Here is a 21755-nt window from a genome sequence, read left to right as displayed (position 1 = left end):
GCTGCAATAGAGATTTCCTTTAAATCTATGTTCCTTTAAATGCAATGTATTTTGATTTGACATAGATTTTAGTGAAAATGCAGCTTGTTTTAGCACATAGTGTAAATTTGACCAGCTACATGACATTTGCATGACAAATATAGTATAGAAAGCTCTTCTTGGCTGAGAGGAATCTTTTTGGGGCGTGGAAAGCTTTGGGACGGAATGCGTTTAGAACTGGCCACTGCTCTCTCAGTCACTTTGCTGTGTCCAATAAAGAACTCTACATGGTCATCCAGACTCTTCATCATGGACTATATGAAACCTCTGAACTGTTTCCTTTGGATGACCATTTTCCATTTGATCATCACACATTCAGTAAGTATGATACTGTTACACGGTCTGTTCCATCACATTATATCAAATCTGTTGAAGCCAAATAAAATAAATATGCTGATGCACCTGATATGACAGACTGAAGATAAGTGTCAGCGGGAAACAGAGAAGCTGCGTGTACAGATCAAAACTCTGGAAAATCATTACGCTAAACGCCACCAGCTTCTCAAAAACCTAAGGAACCAAAGTGCTGAGCGGCCAGAAACTGGAAATGGAATTATGAACCTTGGAGATAAAAGTGTCCATGCTGGTAAGTATACTGTTAATCTGTAGAACGCAACATCTCGCTGCTTGTCCTCTCTTGTCTGATAACTACGTTGGTTTCAGACTGCGCTCACGTTTTTAAGAGTGGGAACAAGGAAACTGGATTTTATATGATAAAACCCACGAATAGCACGGTTCCAGTCAAGATGTACTGTGATATGAGCGAGGGGGGTGGATGGACGGTCCTGCAGAGACGCATGGACGGAACAGAGTCTTTTGACAGGTGAGCACAGCATGGCTGTCAAATTGTAAACCATTGAAACACTGAAAAACGAATGACGTTGAACGTGCTTTGCTCAGGGGATGGAGTGATTATAAACGGGGATTTGGCGCCATGGACTCTGGGACTGGAGAGTTTTGGCTGGGTAACGACAACCTACATTTTTTAACTTCACAAGGTAAAAATCCAAACAACATGAATATTGGCAAAATATCAGTACAATCACATTATACTACAGTGGGAACCACTGATATTATCATTAATGATAAGTCATATTGTATCATATCACAATTCAACAATAATGCAGCAATACACAAAACAACATACCTGTGAAAAGTAGGAAAATACGGGATTTCCTTATCTTCTAGGCCTGGGTGATATGGTTTAAATCAGTCTTTATCCAATATTATTGATACATTTTTAAATTACTTATTTTAGCAAAGATAAAAGAAAAGGAAAAATTATAAAAACATCTTTTTTGATCTTCATACTTTTTAAAAAATCTATAAAGGCATACAGGCAATAATTCTGATGTTAATAATAAAGCATACTTTACATACAACTGTGTTCTGTTTATGGTCAGACTTTAAAAAGCCCAAAACCTGCCAAGCTGGTCTGTCCCTTTTTCTCCACCGTTCCTCCTGCATCTGCACTCGTTCTCTCCAAAACTGTTCTGTTCTTTAAATCCGGGTTCACTGCAAAAAGCAGGCGTGGTTAAAGTAACCCACACAATCCCATCTCATAGTAACTATGTAGACCTTTACTGACATGCTATTTCAACAACAGGCAACGTTCACTGTCAAAACTCCCCGGCATGCCGCCGTCCTTGCGGTGTTGTCGTCACATTTCATTAAATTGATATAATCAGCTTATCAACCTCTCCTCCATCTTGGTTTCAGAGATGCTTCGACAGTTTCTATTGGTCATGCAACGCACAGAGGTCAAAGTTCAACAAAATTAACATTAAAGCCCCACTTGCCGATTTGATGGTCACAGGGCAGGATCACTCTTCATTGACAATAAGGGGTTTCCAAGCACTAGGATTCAAAGGATTTAAAGGATTTATTACACACTAGTTGCACTGACAATGGTCGAAATGAAGTGTTATCAATAAAAAAAATGTTGAGCTTATAGATCGACAGAAGATGCCATAATCATCCACTACCATCTACCAAAGAGAATGTTCTTTGTCGACTTTAGCTCAGCTTTTAATACAATTATTTTGGACAGTCGGACAGAAAAGACAGATATTGGCCTTCCCCTCTCCATCTGCTGCTGGATTAGAGACTCTCTACTGTCCACGCTGTACAGTACCTTACAAAAGTCTTGTCACTTGTGAACAAATTGACCTCAAGTGCCACTGAAATATATTTTTAATCAAGATTTTTTTTTACCTTCACAGCATTTACCAGACGCCCAAATCCAAAGCGACTTACAATCAGTAGTTACAGGGACAGTCCCCCCCCTGGAGCAACTTAGGGTTAAGTGTCTTGCTCAGGGACACAATGGTAGTAAGTGAGGTTTGAACCTGGGTCTTCTGGTTCATAGGCGAGTCGTTACCCACTAGGCTACTACCACCATTTTACAAGAAATGGCTCATTCTATTCCCAACTGTTTTGTAATAATGTTTCAGTGCGAAACAAAACTGTCAAAAAACTGTCTCATATACAAAGCTTGGTAAAGCCCACTGAGTCAATTTTTGCAAAGACATAAGTGTTGTGTCCTTGTCATATGAGCTTCATCTGTGACTAATAATGGATCAATTAGGTCTCAGGTGTTTTTAAAAAGAACCCCAGAACCCCACTAGACCTCCACATCAACTGCAACTAGACCTCTGCAAACATGCCTAGCATTCACCCTGAGACTAAAGTGTTGAAGACCAGATCTACTGCTGATGTGGAAGACACCTTCAATGTGTCTCAGCGTCAAGTACAGAGGATAAAAAAAAATTTAATAGACTGGAGACATTTTTGACAAGCACAGCTCAGGCAGACCCCGCAAGACAGCTGCTCGAGAGGACCGTTTGTTGGCTGGAAAATCCAAGGCCCATTTTCCACTGCAGCAGAGCTCCACGAGACCCGGTCACCTGAAGTCCCTGTGTCAACCAGAACAGTTTGTCGGATTCTGTTTTGAAATGTCCTCCATGGTGGAATCAGTGCCCAGAAGCCAGCACTAAACAAAAGACAAAAGATTTGGCAAGTCCCACAGCCTGCTAAAAGGATGGATGCTGGAAAAGTGGCAGAAGGTGGATTTTTCAGATGAATCTTCTGTTGAATTACACCACAGTCACCGCAAATATTGCAGGGGACCTACTGGAGCCCACATGGTGGCGGAAAAATCATTTACATTTTACATTTACGGCATTTATCAGACGCCCTTCTCCAGAGCGACTTACAATCAGTAGTTACAGGGACAGTCCCCCCCTGGAGCAACTTAGGGTTAAGTGTCTTGCTCAGGGACACAATGGTAGTAAGTGGGATTTGAACCTGGGTCTCCTGGTTCACAAGCGAGTGTCTTAACCACTACGCTACTACCACCTCCAAATCATGGTCTGGGGTTACATCCAGTATGGGGGTGTACGAGAGATCTGCAGGGTGGAAGGCAACATCAACATTTTATATGTTTTTTTATATATTCCCAACCATAAAAAAGGCCAAATTCTCCAGCAGGATGGTGCTCCATCACATACTTCCATCTCCACATCAAGAAGATCAAGATGCTCCAGGATTGGCCAGCCCAGTCACCAGACATGAACATCATTGAGCATGTGTGGGGTAGGATGAAAGAGGAAACATGGAAGACGAAACCAAAGAATATTGATGAACTCTGGGAGGCATGAAAGAATGATTTCTTTGCTATTCCTGATGACTTCATCATTAAATTGTATGAATCTTTGCCAAACCGCATGGATGCAGTCCATCAAACTCATGGACATCGTACAAGTCATACTACTCTGCTGCTACTACATCCCATTATACTACAATTTATACCTGTGCGCTACCTCCCTCAACTCACACATAACCTGCAACATATATATGACGCGCTCAAAAGTTTGGTCATAATTAGGTGTTTAGTTTCTTGTATTTTATCCCATATCCAGGAACACACTCAGGGAAGAATTCGGTCTTACCACCAGGGGGAGCTATCACTGGAAGCGGGAATTGGCGTTAACTCTCGCGGTATTTTCTTTAGATAAAGAAATGCCTGCACGAGCGAACGACACTAACGATTCCTGCCTGTGCTTTCTCTGTTATATACAGGTTAGTATAGTGCACCACTATTTCTAAATAAACCCACTAGGTATAATAGAGAAATTACTCATAAGATCTGTTGGAAAACGTGACAGGTATCACATGGTTCGGAGTTAGTAAAAGTGTAAAACTGGTTTGTACTTTTATGAAAATGGTTGTTCGATGGGTTGAAAGCACAAGTATGTGGGTTGATTCTGTAAAAAGGCATAGCAGAAATTGAACGAATGTAATATTCAAATAATATTTATTTCTGTTGACATTAACCTGTGAGAAGACTGAAAACGTAATGTAATTCAGGAAGTGACAATATGTAAATTGTTTGTAAAGTTGAGTGTAAAATGTATTTTTCTTGAGATAAAGAAATGCCTGCACGAGCGAACGACACTAACGATTCCTGCCTGTGTTTTCTCTGTTAAATATAGAAACAGCAGACACAAATACACTTTTTTAAAATCTGTCACAGTCCCAGGGCGCTGGGATCTGTAACATATACACTGCATCTACTCTGCTGCTACTACATCACATTATACCACAATTTGTACCAGTACACTGCATCTACTCTGCTGCTACTACATCACATTATATTACAATTTATACCAGTACGTTACCTTCCTCAACTCACACATAACCTGGAAAATACACACTGCATCTACTCTGCTGCTACTACATCACATTATACCACAATTTATACCAGTACACTGCATCTACTCTGCTGCTACTACATCACATTATACCACAATTTATACCAGTACACTGCATCTACTCTGCTGCTACTACATCACATTATATTACAATTTATACCAGTACGCTACCTTCCTCAACTCACACATAACCTGGAATATACACACTGCATCTACTCTGCTGCTACTACATCACATTATACCACAATTTGTACCAGTACGCTACCTTCCTCAACTCACACATAACCTGGAAAATACACACTGCATCTACTCTGCTGCTACTACATCACATTATATTACAGTTTATACCAGTACACTGCATCTACTCTGCTGCTACTACATCACATTATATTACAATTTATACCAGTACGCTACCTTCCTCAACTCACACATAACCTGGAAAATACACACTGCATCTACTCTGCTGCTACTACATCACATTATACCACAATTTATACCAGTACACTGCATCTACTCTGCTGCTACTACATCACATTATACCACAATTTGTACCAGTACGCTACCTTCCTCAACTCACACATAACCTGGAAAATACACACTGCATCTACTCTGCTGCTACTACATCACATTATACCACAATTTATACCAGTACACTGCATCTACTCTGCTGCTACTACATCACCTTATACCACAATTTATACCAGTACACTGCATCTACTCTGCTGCTACTACATCACATTATATTACAATTTATACCAGTACGCTACCTTCCTCAACTCACACATAACCTGGAATATACACACTGCATCTACTCTGCTGCTACTACATCACATTATATTACAATTTATACCAGTACGCTACCTTCCTCAACTCACACATAACCTGGAATATACACACTGCATCTACTCTGCTGCTACTACATCACATTATATTACAATTTATACCAGTACGCTACCTTCCTCAACTCACACATAACCTGGAATATACACACTGCATCTACTCTGCTGCTACTACATCACATTATATTACAATTTATACCAGTACGCTACCTCACCCATTTGACATATTTTGCACACTCCTGTACAGATTTGAATTTATTAAGTATTATTTAGCATTATATGCATCTTTTTTATATTACTACCTTTTTAATCTTCTATTCTTTTATGACATTTTCACTGGGTGAGTGGGCAGGACTTCAATTTCGTTGTGCTGTTGTACTAAGTATGATTGTGCAATAACAATAAATTATTATAATCTTTAAACTTTCAAACACAGCTGACAGCGCTCGGCCAGCCGTGTTTGGTCTAAATCCAGCTTCAGTGTCTATCGTAATGTGTAACATTATCGTTTTATCGCCCAGGTCTATGTAAGAGAGAAAATTCAGAACAAACTATATAAGTAAACTATGAACAATAAATGCATAGTGTTAACTAATGCCATCAAAGTGCAAGAAAACAATGCTGATCTGTAGCTGAACCTGTAGCGGAAATAAAAATTACAGAAATATAGAATGTACAGTACAGGCCAAATGTTTGGACGCCTTCTGATTCAATGTGTTTTCTTTATTTTCATGACCATTTACGTTGGTAGAATTAACGCCACAACTATGAATGAACACATGTGGTGTTATGTACTTAATAAAAAAAAGTGAAATAAGTGAAAACATGTTTTATATTCTAGTTTCTTTGCTCTGATTCCTGCTTTTCACACTCTTTGCATTCTCTCAATGAGCTTCAAGAGGTCGTCACCTGAAATGCTTCTCCAACAGTCTTGAAGGAGTTCCCAGAGGTGTTTAGCACTTGTTGGGGTCTAGCTCACCCCAAACCATCTGGATTGGGTTCAGGTCCGGTGACTGTGGAGGTCAGGTCCCCACTTTTACATAAGTACATAACTCCACATGTGTTCATTCATAGTTTTGATGCCTTCAGTGAGAATCTACCAACGTAAATGGTCACGAAAATAAAGAAAACACATTGAATGAGAAGTTGTCCAAACTTTTGGCCTGAACTGTATATCGACTAAAATATGAATTTTGGCACTGGTGTATTGACTATCATATTATTTGAGCATGGATGACAACATATTGCCAAATCAGTATTTTTCCCACCCCTAGTTGGTAGTAAAATATATACATTTCTACAGAAATGCATTGAGTAAATAGTATGTGTTCACCTGTGAGTTTTCATCTACCAGAGGAATGCACTCTTAGAATCACCATGGAGGACTTTGAGGGTGTCCGCCGTTTTGCTGTCTATAAGAACTTTAAAGTTTCAGACGAGAAGGTATTCAGCACCACAGTTTGCATACATCATGAAATACATCATTCTTTTTTCTTTTTTTTTTTTAACATAACATATGTGGGTTATTTGTCCCTCTCTAGAACAAGTACCAGCTGAGTTTTGGTGAATACGCTGGGAATGCTGGCAACGCGCTGGCAGGAGGAGACCATCCTGAGGTTCAGTGGTGGGCCAGCCACCAGGGAATGAAGTTTACTACGTTTGACAGTGACAATGACCAATATGGACAAAACTGTGCTCAGGAAGACAAGAGTGGCTGGTGGTTTAACAGGTCTCTTGTTTTTGTCACTTCATTTAAAATGTAAAATTATTCTGTAATAAATGTGTAAAACAGCAGGACTATATATAGTAAAGTACAGTTGTAGTATTATATTATATCGTATTACATTTTCAAGGCACAGATGGGGGCAGTGGTGTTCTAGCAGGTAAGTAATCGGAAGGTTGTGGGTGCCACTGAGGTCCTCTTGAACAAAAAAACATCCACACATACTAAGGTGATGGTTAAATGCAGAGGACACTTTTTGTTGTGTCACCATGTGCTGTGCTGCAGTGTTTCACAACTTCACTTGATGGGAGTGTTCTTGAAAATCATTTTCTCTATTTCAACAATCAGAAATCTTTTACCCAACTACTATAGCATCTAAATAATCAGGCAATACAACTGACTTTACCTTTTTTTTGTGCTTACAGATGTCACTCAGCCAATCTGAATGGACTATACTACCAGGGTCCATACAGTGCAGTCACTGACAATGGAATAGTGTGGTACACATGGCATGGATGGTGGTATTCTCTGAAATCTGTTGTCATGAAGATCAGACCAACTCACTTTGAATCCAATGGCATATAAGCGCAGACTCTGATATAATAATGCCAATGATGGCATGATATCCATACAGCTGCAACCTCTATAAAGCCTGTATCTGCAAGCGTTTATGAAACTCTGTATAAACCATCTTGAATTTCAAGATAAAAAAAATTAGTATTGGATACTAGAGTGGTCAGCAATATTATTGGAGCTTTGGAAGAAACAAAGATAAGCAGATATTGCTGTTTGTGCCACAACATTAAATTAAACCTCTTTAATGCAGTCCTTTACTTTGGTCACCAATAATATGGTGTGAATTACACCATGTTCATTTATAATGTTGAAATCAACCTTGCAACATTATGTCTACAGAACGTGTAGACAAGCAGGCCATTTTTTAAAGTAAAACAGTCTGCAGACATAGAATGGAAATTGAACTATTTAATGCTACTTTCCATTTTGTCACGTCCACGTCTAGGGGTGTGGAGAAATGTGACCAACATGGGTTTGGGACACATGAGGCTAACAAACTACATTTATTTACAGTGAAACTACACACAAATAACCAAATAGACATTGACCACATTCACAGACTGTGTAGGGTCCCAAAGGCTGATTCGATTAGCACCTTTTCATTTGCAAGGACCTGCTATGCTGAAGAGATCAGGGCTGGGGAGGTTCCAGGCTGATTCCTGGACCATACTATGCTTCGTTTAGGTTGTCTCCACCTCTGTGAGTTCTCAATAAAGAGTAACTTCTGCTAGAAAGATATCCCAACATCTCCTGGTCTCTGCTTTGACAAAGGAAGAAGTTTCCAACACATGTTGGACAGTACATAGTGAAACTAAACGTTTCTCTGGAGTCCAGCGCTACATGCAGTGTTGGGAACATTACTTTTAAAATGTATTCCACTACAGATTACAGAATACATACCCCAAAATGTAGTTTGTAACGTATTCCGTTAAGTTACTCATTGTGAGTAACGTATTCTGAATACTTTGGATTACATAATATATTGATATGCTTTTTACAACTACATGAATGTAACAATCACAGATAATAAAAAAGCCCCGTTTTTCCTTAACCATTTCTTTATTTATAAAGCTGAAAAGTGGAAGAGTATTAGATAAACATAAAATATGGTCTCCAACATATTCCATCACTTAGTTCAAATAAAAAGTAGCCTTGCACAAGGAAAAAAAACTGCATTTTCAATGACCTTCTTCCTGATTAGGACAAAAAAGGTCATATATAAAACAATTCTAAAATATACTTTTTTGGTATTTACTGTCAATATTATTCTTCCACAAATAATACAAATTATTTAACTTGATAATAATACATATTTTGATCTTGATGTGACAATGACAAAATGCACTTTAAACTTTGCCACCAGATACAATTTTTAACACAAGACAATAGATGTTTTAATGCAACCCAGCAACATTACTTCATGGCCATTTAACAAGACATGCAACAAGAACCATCTAAGGTGTCAGTGCTGAACTGTTTGGTTGAAAAAGTTAAACCCCCCCAAATTCCAATAATTGGCTAACAATTTCCATGAACATATGAGGTGCTGCTTTTCTAATGCTTGGAAAAAACAAACACTAAGTTTAGAAAAGAATGAGGTTACAAGCCTTATCAGTGAACACCACCAAGATATTTATTGTAAAAATGATTATAAAAATGCATGAATTAATTATTCCTCACACTCATACTGTACTTGGAGAAAATGGAGCATTTAGTGGAAACGTTTGGCACTATTACGCACAGTATTACACACACTTGTGCTTGCTTTTGCGGGTCGTCCTGGTGACAGCGGGCAGGGGCGCGGCCCAGACCGCCATGTAATCCATTTATTTCATCAAAGTAAGTGTATTCAGATTATCACTCATTTAAACGGTAACTGTAACGAAATACAGTTACTCGTATTTTGTATTCTAAATACGTAACGCCGGTACATGTATTCCGTTACTCCCCAACACTGGCTACATGTAAGGTTTAACCAACGTTACATTCTGATGTAAAGGGCGACACTGACAATCCTGACTACATACAAACATGGGACTCAGGCAGTGCAAGAGTAACATTTAATGCAAATACAACATGTACACAACAAGAAGAATGACTGACAGACAGACAGACAGTCAGCGCTAAACTATTGAAATTAATAATAAATGTACACAGTGAAAATAATGCAAATACTGCTGTGCAAAATGGAACAGTCTAATAATATATAATAAACGTAAAAAAAAGTCAAAACATAAAAGAGGTAGCGTGCATGTGCGTATGTGTCTGCATGTTTGTGTGTGTGAGTTTTGCATCTGCATGTGTGTGTTTGCATCTGCGTGTGTGTGTTTTTTGTGTGTGTTTGTGCATGTGTGTGTTTGTGTATGTGTGTGTGTTTTTTTGTGTGTGTTTGTGTGTGTGTGTGTGTGTTTTTTTTTGTGTGTGTTTGTGCGTGTGTCTGTGTGTGTTTTTGTGTGTGTGTGTGTGTGTGTTTGTGTGCGTGAGGGTCAGGGTCTCAGTCCAGATTGTTCAGGTGTCTGATGACCTGTGGGATGAAGCTGTTGTAGACTGTCCTGCAACTACTGAATAAAGGCGTCTGGTAAATGTTATGGTGTGTGTGCATACTTTTTTCCTCCTAGGATCCTGCTTCTGCAACACAGTCTGCTGTTGTCAACTCAAGCCCACGTAAAGATGTAGCGCCACCTGGTGGCAGCATTACAAGGTACACAGAAGCAATGAAGTGGACATGGTGCTGGTGTCCAACAAGTGTTATAGTTCCTTCTTCTGACCGCAGGGATGGTGTCCAGCTTACTAAATGACTACATTTTGGTTAGTGTTACTGTGAAAAACGGCATTTATGTTTATTTCCTGTACACAGAGAAAAGTGAAACAGTGAGTAATCATTTCAGCATATGGACATCAGCTAGAGAAAAGGAACCACTTCTTCTCAGTTTTATACTGTCTTTCTTACTATTGACATTTTAATAATTCCTGTTTAGTTTATTGTTGTTATTTTTTAATTTCTTCTATCTTATGTGAGGTACACTTGTTTACGTCCTGTGCGGAACAGCCTGTCTGCGCATGCGCAGTTCGCGCCGCGTTACTGCTCCGCCTGAATGGACCTGCGCTCCGGCCACCATGTGGCGGATCTTCACCTCTTTTTACTCTATAATGTTGTTCACTGGGGTTGTAGCGAGAGGTATCGTACAATTTAAACGAAACGCGAAAACCCGTTTATCGGCATGTTTTAAAATCGCTCCCTTCATCTTCCTAGAAAAGCTTAACGTCCTATACATTATGGCCGACGATTTACGACCGGCACTCGGATGCTATTCCAGCACTTTGGGGGTGAAATCGCCCAACATCGACCAGCTGGCGTCTCGGAGCTCCGTCTTCTACAACGCGTTCGCCCAGGTGAGCCGGGACTCGCTCCCGGGGCGACTCCCGAGGTGAGTCGACTCCTGCTCTGAACGAACTCTGCGCGTTTCTCTTCACCCAGCAAGCGCTGTGTGGACCCAGTCGGACCTCGATTTTAACCAGTCGCAGGCCGGACACCATCAGGCTGTACGACAACTCCCACGGGTACTGGAGGGTCCAGGCTGGGAACTTCACCACCCTGCCGCAGCTCCTCAAACGCAGCGGCTACATCAGCAGGTCTGTGGGGAAGGTCTTCCACCCAGGTCAGATCCCACAGCCGAGACCGGCCCGGCCCGGCCTGCTTCTGCACCTCACCTCTGTTCCTTCTGCTCGTGCGAAGGACTCGTATCCAACCACTCCGACGACTTCCCACTCAGCTGGTCGGCGCCACCGTACCACCCGCCCTCTTTAAAGTTCGAAAGGATGAAGGTTGGTCTGCCGGTTGTCATGGTTACAGGTGATGGTGGACAGTAATGTCCTCATCTGAAACTGCTCAGGTCTGTAAGGGCAAGGACGGCCGGCTGCACAGCAACCTCCTCTGTGCCGTGAACGTGTCGGAGACTCCGCTAGGAACCCTGCCCGACATGGAGAACACCGACGAAGCCGTACGGCAGCTGCGGGCGCTGAGCCGAGCCGCGGAGCCCTTCTTCCTGGCAGTGGGCTACTACAAACCTCACATCCCGTTCAGAATTCCGCAGGTACGAGGAGCGCTGCAAAAAACCAGCCAATATCGGCATCTGATGATAAAATTCAGTGCCACAGGGGTGCTGGCGTGTCCGTATCGCCTGCTGCTGATGGATGGAGGTATTCCCGTCCCTCAGTAAGGCTTGAGGGCGTTGAGCGGCTGGCCTGCCCGTGGTAGACTCCTGTACGCTGATTCGACCCAGGTCTTTTTTTTCAGGAATTCTTGTCACTGTACCCTGTGGAGAACATGACCCTTGCCCCTGACCCCAGCGTTCCTGGTGACCTACCAAGTGTGGCGTACAATCCCTGGACCGACATCCGGGAGAGGGAGGACGTGCAGGCTCTCAACATCAGCTTTCCTTATGGACCCATTTTAAAGGACTTCCAGGTATCATGTTTATATTATATCACCGTGCCGATTCTCAACACTCGTATACTGCACACACCGTATATATACGTAGCTAGAAAGAAGTGAAGGGCATCTAGATCATTCTTATTCCTCCAGCAGTACTGCTTCACACCACGAAATCCAGCACGTCCATAACTTCTGCTTTTCCCCGTTCATCAGGTGGATATCTGCACTTCTTCCACTTCTTCAAGTATCGATTCATATCTGACAAGCGTTCTAGTTTATAGTAATATTACATAAAACCATGGAGTTAAGTGTTTTTATAGAGACGTATTACCACATATGCGGTTCAGTCCGTCTTCTGGCGTCTGAACTTCGTTCCTCAAACCGACGCGCATCAGCGTTTTATTTTTGATGTACATTTCAGCTCCAGATTCGGCAGCACTACTTGGCCGCCGTTTCCTACTTGGATGCTCAGGTGGGGAAGCTGTTGGCGGCGCTGGAGGAGTTTGGCCTGGCTGAGGACACCATAGTGGTTTTTACTTCAGATCACGGTTTGTTCTTATTCCAATCGTGCAGTCTCACACACACACACACACACACACACACACACACACACACACTCACTGAGCTGAAGAGAATACGTTGCTGTCACCATTCCCTGCTGTGCTGGTGAATCTGCCACGCCCACATTATATTAGAATCAGTTATGCTACACAGAATAAGCAGCGTGCGGTGTGTCCAGGCTGTGTGTGATGTGGAGGAGTGTCCCCGACAGGGTGGTCGCTAGGAGAACATGGAGAATGGGCCAAATACAGCAACTTCGACGTAGCAACGCAGGTGCCGCTGCTGGTGCACGTGCCGGGACGGAGATCTCCAGCCGCACCCGGGAGGAGGAAGTTCCGCTACGTAGATGTTTTTAAGGAGCCTCACCGACACTTCCAAGAAGGTGATGGGATCATTTCTCATTTTAATGCTTCAATCTCAGGCTGATGTTCCCCACCTCCACTCTGCAGGTCACGGGGTGCTTCAGATCGTTGAGCTGATCGACGTGTTCCCCACCGTGGTCCAGCTGGCCGGCCTTCCAGCCCCGCCTCTGTGTCCTTACCCGTCCAGCCACGTTGAACTCTGCACTGAGGGTAAAAGCCACGCCCTCACGATACTCCACCCACGTGTGATGCAACAGTCCTCTGTGGGCGTGGCCTTCAGTCAGTATCCCCGCCCGTCAGACACGCCCCAGCTGGATTCGGACCAGCCGCGGCAGCCCCACGTCCGGATGATGGGCTACTCCGTACGTTCTGCCGACTACCGCTACTCGCTGTGGGTGGGGTTCGACCCCGGCACCTGCCGCGCCAACATGTCCGACGTTCACGCCGGGGAACTGTACCAGCTGTCTGAAGACCCTGGGCAGGACCACAACCTTTACCGGCGGCGGGGCCCCTGGCCACTACAGCGGAAAGGGGACAACGCGGAGTGGACTCGGGTCCTACAGAGTCACCTGGACTACGTCCCCCACCAGTTCATTCATGCTGCTTAAAATCAAGTCATTCGGCTCGTTCGACACGGAAAATGTTTTACTTTGATGTTTATTCATCAGATGAAAATGAGGGAATATAGTTAAATGAATGTAATAAACTAACAATATGGAGGGAAATGAATGACATTGAAGTCAGTACTTTTGTTACTTTCTTTTGTTCTTTGAATAAAAATGTTCCTCTGATATGGCGTCCTGAGAAACGATTTTTGAACGTGTCCAAATAAGATTGTCCTTTATTAGTCCAAATATGGCATATTTGGATATTTTGTTCACAAAATGATTTTCTTTTAGTGGTTTGAATGATGAGCATTTTAAATAAAATCGGCGCAGGGTGACCAGGGGACACCAAACAATGTCCTGGTGGGAGATCCTGAGGACGACATTTGTCCCTGTGATGTCCACCGCTGGCTTGTCCTCGTCCCATCAGCCTTTCTGGGTGTCCCGTGCTTGTTGGACTGCTCGAAAGGTAAAAAGAAACGTCGTTTGTACGATTTGGCAGACTGTGAACCGTCAGGCATTAGAATGGAAAGATTGTCCAGCAACAAAAATGAAAAATGTTAAAAAAAAAAAAAAAAACATTTATGTACAATAAAAAATGTCCAAAGTTGAAGATGGGACTCCATGAGGTAAGAAATCAATAACATGTCGTATTACCGCAATTTTATACAGAACCGGAACCATATTTTACACATATACACTTGTGATGTCCCCCCATCCCTACTGAACACCAGGCTCCGGCTACCGCCACTGTTCCACGTTGTCCATGTAGTCCTCCAGCGCCTCCGGCCTCGGGCGCGAGCGTCCCGCCGCGGGCCTCCCCAGCCGCAGCCGGCGCCGCTCCTGCTGCCGCCGCTGGCGGACCTCCCGCCGCTCCTGCTGCCGGGCGAACTGGAAGCGCTGCAGGAAGAGGTCCCGGGCGTACTCGTACAGCTCCACGTCCCAGCGGTTCAGCCGGCGGATGCGGCGCTGCGTCTCGGCGGCCACGTCCACGCTGGCGGCGCGGGTCCCGTTCAGCTGGGTGAAGGGGGCGATGAACTCCAGGCGGAAGGTGCGCTCGAACAGGTACTGCGTCTTGCGCTGGTACTCGGTCAGGCCGAAGAAGGCCATGCGGCGCAGGTTGCGCTTGGCGCTGGCCAGCAGCACGCCGCCGCGCTCCTCCTCGCCCATCGCCGACAGGTTGTAGCAGCCCACCAGGCTGAGGTCGGCCAGCATGCGCGTCTGCCGGTTGCTGGCCAGGTTGTAGGGGCAGTCCATGAACTCCTGCAGGGCGCAGCCGGACCAGTCGTCGCCGGGGTAGCAGCTGGGCAGCTCGGCCAGCGTGGGGGCGCGGCCGTCGCACATGTGCAGCGAGGCCTTCCAGGTGGCGCCGCGCTGGACGTGCCGCCACTCGCTCAGGTAGCGCCACACCGGGTCGCGCAGGATGGTGATGTAGTGGTACTTCCTGCGGACAGCGGGGGACATGGGGGACAGTGAGTTGCGGCGTGACGTCACCGCGCTGCGGGGAGGAAGGGGAGGGGCCCACTCACCTCTGGCCGGCGCTCATCACGGCCGGGACGCAGCTGGTCAGCTCGGTCCAGTCGGCGTGCAGGCCGCAGCTCCAGCCGGTGGAGAACCGGGAGAAGAGCCACGTGTCCTTCTTGCCGGGCCGGTAGCAGGTGCACTTCTTCTGGCCGGCGCGGCACTCGCACGGCCGCTCCAGGTCGATGTTGCGCACCAGGTGGCGGCCGAACGTGGTGCCCCCGGTCTTCTGGATGTGCAGGAAGACGATCACGTCGCCGCTGCTCATGTTGAAGTCCGCCGCGCTGCCCAGCTCCCGGGCCGAGAAGTTGAAGCGGGGCACGAAGCGGGCCAGCGCCCCGTCCTCGGCCACGTACGGGTCCCCGGCGGGCCCGTCGCCGCCCCCGGCCGCCGCCCGGGCCGCGCCGCCGGCGCCCGGCCGGAACATGGCGCCGAGGTGCAGCAGCTGGCAGTCGGAGGTCGGACACACGTACTGGAGCACGATGAGGCCGAACAGCAGCAGCATCGCCAGCGCCACCAGCAGGCGGCCGCTGCCCGACCTTTCATCCATCCGTCGCGTCTCCGCGTCCCGGTCCACCGTCCATCACTCTTCCCAGCAGCCCCCGCTCCTGACGTCACTCGTCCACGTCATCAAGCCGCGCCGAACTAGCGAAATAGCTCAGACACTAGTCCCTTCTGGTGTCATTCTCCTGCGCTTGTATTACAAACAGTCAGTATTTCCTGTTCCATCGGAAATTTTATTAGCCAATGAATTTCAAACATTTGACATTTTTCTTTGTGGCAAATGAAAATACGACGTTGAAATGTAAAATAAGAGGTTGGAATTTTGACAACATACATTTTGCCTTTTTTCCTGTATTTTTTTGGAATTTCTCGCCATCAGTTGTGTTGTGCAGAGGTCAGGTTACTACACAGCTGACAGCCCTATTGGACAACTGTTAAAATTCATATTACGGCAAAAACCTGTCAGCTAACTAAAGAAAAACTAGTGGCCATCATTACTTTAAGAAATTGAAAAACTTTAATTGTGTCCCCAAGTGGAGTCGCAAAAACCATCAAGCGCTACAACACAACTGGCACACGAGGACCAACCCAGGCAAGGAAGACCAAGAGTAACCTCTGCTTCTGAAGACAAGTTCATATGAGTCACCAGCCTCAGAAATCGCAAGTTATCAGCAGCTCAGATCAGAGGCCAGATAAATGCCACACAGAGTTCTAGCAGCAGACCCATCTCTAGAACAACTGTTAAGAGGAGACTGCGTGAATCAGGCCTTCATGGTCAAATATCTGCCAGGAAACCACTGCTAAGGAGAGGCAACAAGCAGAAGAGATTTTGTTTGGACCAAGAAACACAAGGAATGGACAATAGACCAGTCGTCTGATGACTTCAAATTTGAGATCTTTGGTTCCAGCCGCCGTGTCTTAGAGACGCAGAAAAGGTAAACAGATGGAATCCACATGCCTGGTTCCCACTGTGAAGCATGGAGGAGGAGGTGTGATGGTGTGGGGGTGTTTTGCTGGTGACACTGTTGGGGATTTATTCAAAATTGAAGGCACACTCAACCAGCATGTCTACCACAGCATCCTGCAGCGACATGCCATCCCATCCAGTTTGCGTTTAGTTTTCATTTATTTTTCAACAGGACAATGACCCCAAACCCACCTCAAGGCTGTGTAAGGGCTATTTGACCAAGAAGGAGAGTGATGGAGTGCTGCGGCCGATAACCGGGTCTCCACAGTAACATTTACAGCATTAATCAGACGCCCTTATCCAGAGCGACTTACAGTCAGTAGTTACAGGGACAGTCCCCCCCTGGAGACACTCAGGGTTAAGTGTCCTGCTCAGGGACACGATGGTAGTAAGTGGGATTTGAACCTGGGTCTTCTGGTTCATAGGCGAGTGTGTTACCCGCTAGGCTTCTACCACCGGGTCAGGTCACCGGACCCGAACCCTCATTCTGAAGAACATTAATTAAACTTTGTAGCTGTAGTCAGTATGCAGGAGAGAAGGGATGTCTGTCGGCATTATTGTGACATTGCAGAGACTGACCATTTGGTTTTGTATTTTTTTCTCACAGGAAATTCGCAACCAGGTTTTCCAAAGACTTTGATCTGGACCTGAAACAACAAGAACTTGTGTTTTTAGATGCTGTGTCCAGTCACATACCAGTTGAACCAGTTATTTTAAATGAACTGACAAATCTACACGATCTTATCAGGTTGGAAACAGACTTAAAATGGAACCTAATCTGTCTGTTCCATATACAGCAAAACTCTTATGAATATCCAGAAGAATAGCATACCAACGCATGGCGGAGTCCAGTTAAGGCATTTTACAGCACCATGACTGATGACGAGTTGGACCAGTGTGCGAGATGAAGTCACTCTGGTTGCCGAATGGTGAAGGCATTTCTGCTAGATAGAGGATTTAGAGTGCAGTATAATTGCATCTGAGCTTCAATGCATCATGGTGACACCAGTGGTGTCATGTCCCAAATGGTTCATGTAGGATGTATTGGTTAAAGGACCTACTCAGCTCCAGGCATCCAGTCTTTCTTTAATTTATGGACACCAACCATACATTTATTTGGTATGTTCTGTTTGAAGATAAAAACAGGATGCACAATTCCCAAGAACTGACATTTTCTGGTTCCACTGTTTAGCACTTAAAACATTCAGGGATCCAAGACCCCTAGTGAAATCAGACCTTATGCTTCTTCAGTCATGAAGTCATTGTTTTTTCCTTTCAGCTATAACGTTGTCATCTTTGGTGGCATTAATGGTTTTTCTTGCAAGGAAAGAGCAGTACTAAATTGACCATTTTTTGTCTTTAAAACTTTTCAGTGTCTCATAGTGTTTGCGTTGCATCATACTCTAGGTAATGTGCAATGGGTTGCAAAAGTATTTGACCCCCTTGAATTGTCACATTACAGCCACAAACATGAATCTATTTTATTGGAATTCAAGGTGAAAGACCAATACTACAGGGAGTGCAGAATTATTAGGCAAGTTGTATTTTTGAGGAATAATTTTATTATTGAACAACAACCATGTTCTCAATGAACCCAAAAAACTCATTAATATCAGCGACCAATATAGCCACCTTTCTTTACAAGGACACTCAGAAGCCTGCCATCCATGGATTCTGTCAGTGTTTTGATCTGTTCATCAACATTGCGTGCAGCAGCAACCACAGCCTCCCAGACACTGTTCAGAGAGGTGTACTGTTTTCCCTCCTTGTTAATCTCACATTTGATGATGGACCACAGGTTCTCAATGGGGTTCAGATCAGGTGAACAAGGAGGCCATGTCATTCGTTTTTCTTCTTTTATACCCTTTCGTTTCAGCTTGTGTGTCTTGTTCAGTGGTGGTCGTCTTTCAGCCTTTCTTACCTTGGCCATGTCTCTGAGTATTGCACACCTTGTGCTTTTGGGCACTCCAGTGATGTAGCAGCTCTGAAATATGGCCAAACTGGTGGCAAGTGGCATCTTGGCAGCTGCACGCTTGACTTTTCTCAGTTCATGGGCAGCTATTTTGCTCTTGGTTTTTCCACACGCTTCTTGCGACCCTGTTGACTATTTTGAATGAAACGCTTGATTGTTCGATGATCACGCTTCAGAAGCTTTGCAGTTTTAAGAGTGCTGCATCCCTCTGCAAGATAGCTCACTATTTTTGACTTTTCTGAGCCTGTCAAGTCCTTCTTTTGACCCATTTTGCCAAAGGAAAGGAAGTTGGCTAATAATTATGCATGCCTGATATAGGGTGTTGATGTCATTAGACCACACCCCTTCTCATTACAGAGATGCACATCACCTAATATGCTTAATTGGTAGTCGGCTTTCAAGCCTATACAGCTTGGAGTAAGACAACATGCATGAAGAGGATGATGTGTTTGCCTAATAATTCTGCACTCCCTGTAAGTGGTGTACACTTGAGAACGTGGTGCCTGAGAACGCACACCCCACTTTTCAGTTATTTATTTGTAAAATATGTTTGGAATCATGAATGATTTTCAATCCACTTCCCAAGTGTACACCAGCAACCACACTGGTCTTATTTCATTTCCTCTCAGGCAAGTTTTTTTGTGCCAAAACACTCCTAGCTGGGGAATTTTTCAGTTTTATCTTCTTCCTTTCATAACTCATTATTTTAGGGTTTTTGGTACTGGAAGGAGCAGCTTCATATCTGCGGTTTGTAACTTTAGAACAGTATGTATTCTACCATTCAAATGTTACAGAAATAAATGCACAGAAACCCATTGCTGGTGACATCATGGCTGTCTGACTGTATATGTGCTTTGATGGAATAGAAACCTCAGTTCTCACGATACATGTGTAATAAACACATTTAAAAAAATAATAATGCAGATTATATAAACAATTAGAAAGAATTACAACACACTTTGCGCAGTTCTGGTTGCATTTTGGCACATTTTGGAGGAATAACACGAGGAGTGTTTGGAGGAGTAACTTGATTAACTGGATGCCAAGTTGAATTTCTGACCTTGCATTTTTTTTTCAGGTCTTTGAATATTTTTCTTTGAATTTATTGGCATTGAAAACTATACACAAAAATTGTAGAGGCATCATGTTCAGAAACATTGTTAAATACCAAACCAGTGGTATTCCACCAACACCAAACCTGTTTCAATTCTAGTGGTCCTTCCATTGTCTTCTGAAGTCAACAATCATCTCCATCGTTTTGTCCATTTTTAGAAACAGATTATTGCACCTCCTCTATGTACACTGACTTATCCTGGCGTTGAACGCTGACTGGTGTCTATGAACAGCATGGGTCTCACTACTTGTTACTTTTAATTATGAAATTGGATGTTTTCTGTAATATGCGGTCACCCAAAAAATGAACCGATCAGTAGGGTCACATCACATCTGACGTAATCTGGAACAGTTCCACACTGTTTCTGCCTCGTTTTGGTATGAAAAAGAATTAGTAATACAATGGTACCGGTATCCCACAATACGGTTGGGCCACGATTTCAGTAACGTATCGGCAGAGGTAGGTAGAAAAAAAAAATGTTCTCAAGTATGAGTAACGTTACACCAAAATAATAATAATGCCGGCGCAGTCTGTGTGTGGTCATGTGACTGCACAGCTGATTGGTGAAGTGTGGTCATGTGATTATTGTAGCTGTCTGAAAAATAAAGCATGTATATAAATGGTTTTAAAAAGTAACAAGTCGAGTGTTAGTGTAGTAAAGTAAGAGTAGAGTTTCTAATTAACAAATGTACTCAAGTAAAAGTAACAGTAAAACAGTAGGTCAGTTTAAAAGTGTGATTTTGCTGCGGTTTGTAACAGACGTGAAAGCTGTGTTATGTGGTGGGTGGAGCTATCAGCCTGCGATTGAGGGATTTACTGTAGTTCAGTTTTGAACAGAACAGTAACAGTAAAGAACGTTTCATGTCTGAACATCATTCAATCGGGCTTAATAAGGTTGAAATACTCAAAGTTGAATGGATGGAAGGTGGAAATCCCGGCGTAAGTTCTTCCTTTCTTCCCAGTTTGTCTCCTTCTCTCCACACTCCTGAGAAACGACTTTTTAACGTGACACTCGGACCTGAACTGTTACAGGTTACCTGTTCCGGCGAGATGCACTTCCAGGTCCAGATTTAACAGTGTGAGAGGGGTGAGTGGGGGGAGGGACAACAGTGATTGGTGGCGCCCATAATCAGCCTTCCTTGTTCGATCTGAGCTTTATGGCACATATAAACGGAATATATATAAATACATATGTATGTGATGACAGGGTGTTTAATTGAGCAGTCATTAAAACACATGGAAATATAAAAGAAGTTAATGATGTGCTGAATGAGGCAAAATAAAATCAATTGTGAAAGATTTTAATGACACTTATAATTATTTAATGTCTTAATTTCCCATTTTAAATAATTCACATTTTAGCACTTAATTATTGATCATTTAATTTTGGCACTCAGAGCCCTCCATACGGTATCAGTCAGAGACAGTGGTGGCCTAGCAGAAAAGGAAGTAACTGGGGTTGCGGGTTCAGATCCCAAGAGGCCAAGGTGGCACTGAGGTCCCCTTGATGAAGGTACCGTCCCCACACACTGCAGCCTTTCATGGCCACTAAGGACACATCTCATTGTGTGTTTGCCGTGTATCACTTTCAGTCTTGTTCTTCCCAAATCAAGCCCCCCCATTCTGAGAACATTGTAACATCACATGGCTCTTTTTCTCACTCACATCGGTCATTCTTACAGGTACCGTAAGTCACATGACAGACCACAGTGCGGTGTAGCTTCCAACACGCCCACAAGGGGGGAGCAGGAACCACTTTCACCGTTCCAGGAATGACCATGTGATCATCCAAGGCTGTTTGCTTGTGGCATGTCTCTCCCATTAC

At 43.9% G+C, this 21755-nt stretch overlaps 3 protein-coding genes across 5 annotated transcripts; 2 read left to right on the top strand and 1 right to left on the bottom strand.

Annotated features, from left to right (window-relative positions):
* Window positions 1-57: 57 nt before the first annotated feature.
* Window positions 58-8806, top strand: fgl1 (fibrinogen-like 1). The gene is made up of 7 exons (XM_028960953.1): window positions 58-357; window positions 454-625; window positions 703-862; window positions 940-1037; window positions 6945-7033; window positions 7132-7319; window positions 7739-8806. Exons 1-7 carry the CDS (start codon window positions 205-207, stop codon window positions 7896-7898), a joined length of 1020 nt encoding a protein of 339 aa, XP_028816786.1. The 5' UTR covers window positions 58-204; the 3' UTR covers window positions 7899-8806.
* Window positions 8807-10595: 1789 nt separating this feature from the next.
* Window positions 10596-14038, top strand: ids (iduronate 2-sulfatase). 3 transcript variants are annotated; one of them, XM_028960875.1, is made up of 9 exons: window positions 10596-10697; window positions 11143-11282; window positions 11368-11548; window positions 11626-11714; window positions 11783-11983; window positions 12187-12357; window positions 12746-12872; window positions 13097-13267; window positions 13335-14038. In XM_028960875.1, exons 2-9 carry the CDS (start codon window positions 11166-11168, stop codon window positions 13853-13855), a joined length of 1578 nt encoding a protein of 525 aa, XP_028816708.1. In that variant the 5' UTR covers window positions 10596-10697; window positions 11143-11165; the 3' UTR covers window positions 13856-14038. The 3 variants fall into 3 exon arrangements, with proteins under 3 accessions (XP_028816708.1, XP_028816707.1, XP_028816706.1); XM_028960873.1 differs by lacking the exon at window positions 10596-10697 and adding an exon at window positions 10718-11067; XM_028960874.1 differs by having other exon boundaries at window positions 11368-11714.
* Window positions 13928-15970, bottom strand: hs6st2 (heparan sulfate 6-O-sulfotransferase 2). Its single transcript, XM_028960876.1, has 2 exons — window positions 15382-15970; window positions 13928-15296 (listed from the first exon to the last, which is right to left on the bottom strand). The coding sequence occupies exons 1-2, from the start codon at window positions 15921-15923 to the stop codon at window positions 14594-14596; spliced, it is 1245 nt and encodes a 414-aa protein (XP_028816709.1). The 5' UTR covers window positions 15924-15970; the 3' UTR covers window positions 13928-14593.
* Between the last annotated feature and the right edge of the window lie 5785 nt (window positions 15971-21755).

Source organism: Denticeps clupeoides, chromosome 18 (genome assembly GCF_900700375.1).
Source record: "Denticeps clupeoides chromosome 18, fDenClu1.1, whole genome shotgun sequence".
In the NCBI taxonomy this organism is placed as follows: domain Eukaryota; kingdom Metazoa; phylum Chordata; class Actinopteri; order Clupeiformes; family Denticipitidae; genus Denticeps; species Denticeps clupeoides.
The sequence above is the reverse complement of the archived record's forward strand: the minus strand, read 5'-3'. Positions and strand labels throughout refer to the sequence as shown.

What these genes read in the sequence shown, in the direction of transcription:
- fgl1 (XM_028960953.1), top strand. Translation starts at nt 205, where the DNA reads ATGCGTTTAGAACTGGCCACTGCTCTCTCAGTCACTTTGCTGTGTCCA. An exon ending in AGATAAAAGTGTCCATGCTG is followed by an intron (nt 626 to 702) that starts GTAAGTATACTG and finishes CGTTGGTTTCAG; the next exon opens with ACTGCGCTCACGTTTTTAAG. An exon ending in TTAAAGTTTCAGACGAGAAG is followed by an intron (nt 7,034 to 7,131) that starts GTATTCAGCACC and finishes GTCCCTCTCTAG; the next exon opens with AACAAGTACCAGCTGAGTTT.
- ids (XM_028960873.1), top strand. Translation starts at nt 10,950, where the DNA reads ATGCGCAGTTCGCGCCGCGTTACTGCTCCGCCTGAATGGACCTGCGCT. An exon ending in CACTGGGGTTGTAGCGAGAG is followed by an intron (nt 11,068 to 11,142) that starts GTATCGTACAAT and finishes TCATCTTCCTAG; the next exon opens with AAAAGCTTAACGTCCTATAC. An exon ending in CCATTTTAAAGGACTTCCAG is followed by an intron (nt 12,358 to 12,745) that starts GTATCATGTTTA and finishes TGTACATTTCAG; the next exon opens with CTCCAGATTCGGCAGCACTA.
- hs6st2 (XM_028960876.1), bottom strand. Translation starts at nt 15,923, where the DNA reads ATGGATGAAAGGTCGGGCAGCGGCCGCCTGCTGGTGGCGCTGGCGATG. An exon ending in GTGATGAGCGCCGGCCAGAG is followed by an intron (nt 15,297 to 15,381) that starts GTGAGTGGGCCC and finishes CGCTGTCCGCAG; the next exon opens with GAAGTACCACTACATCACCA.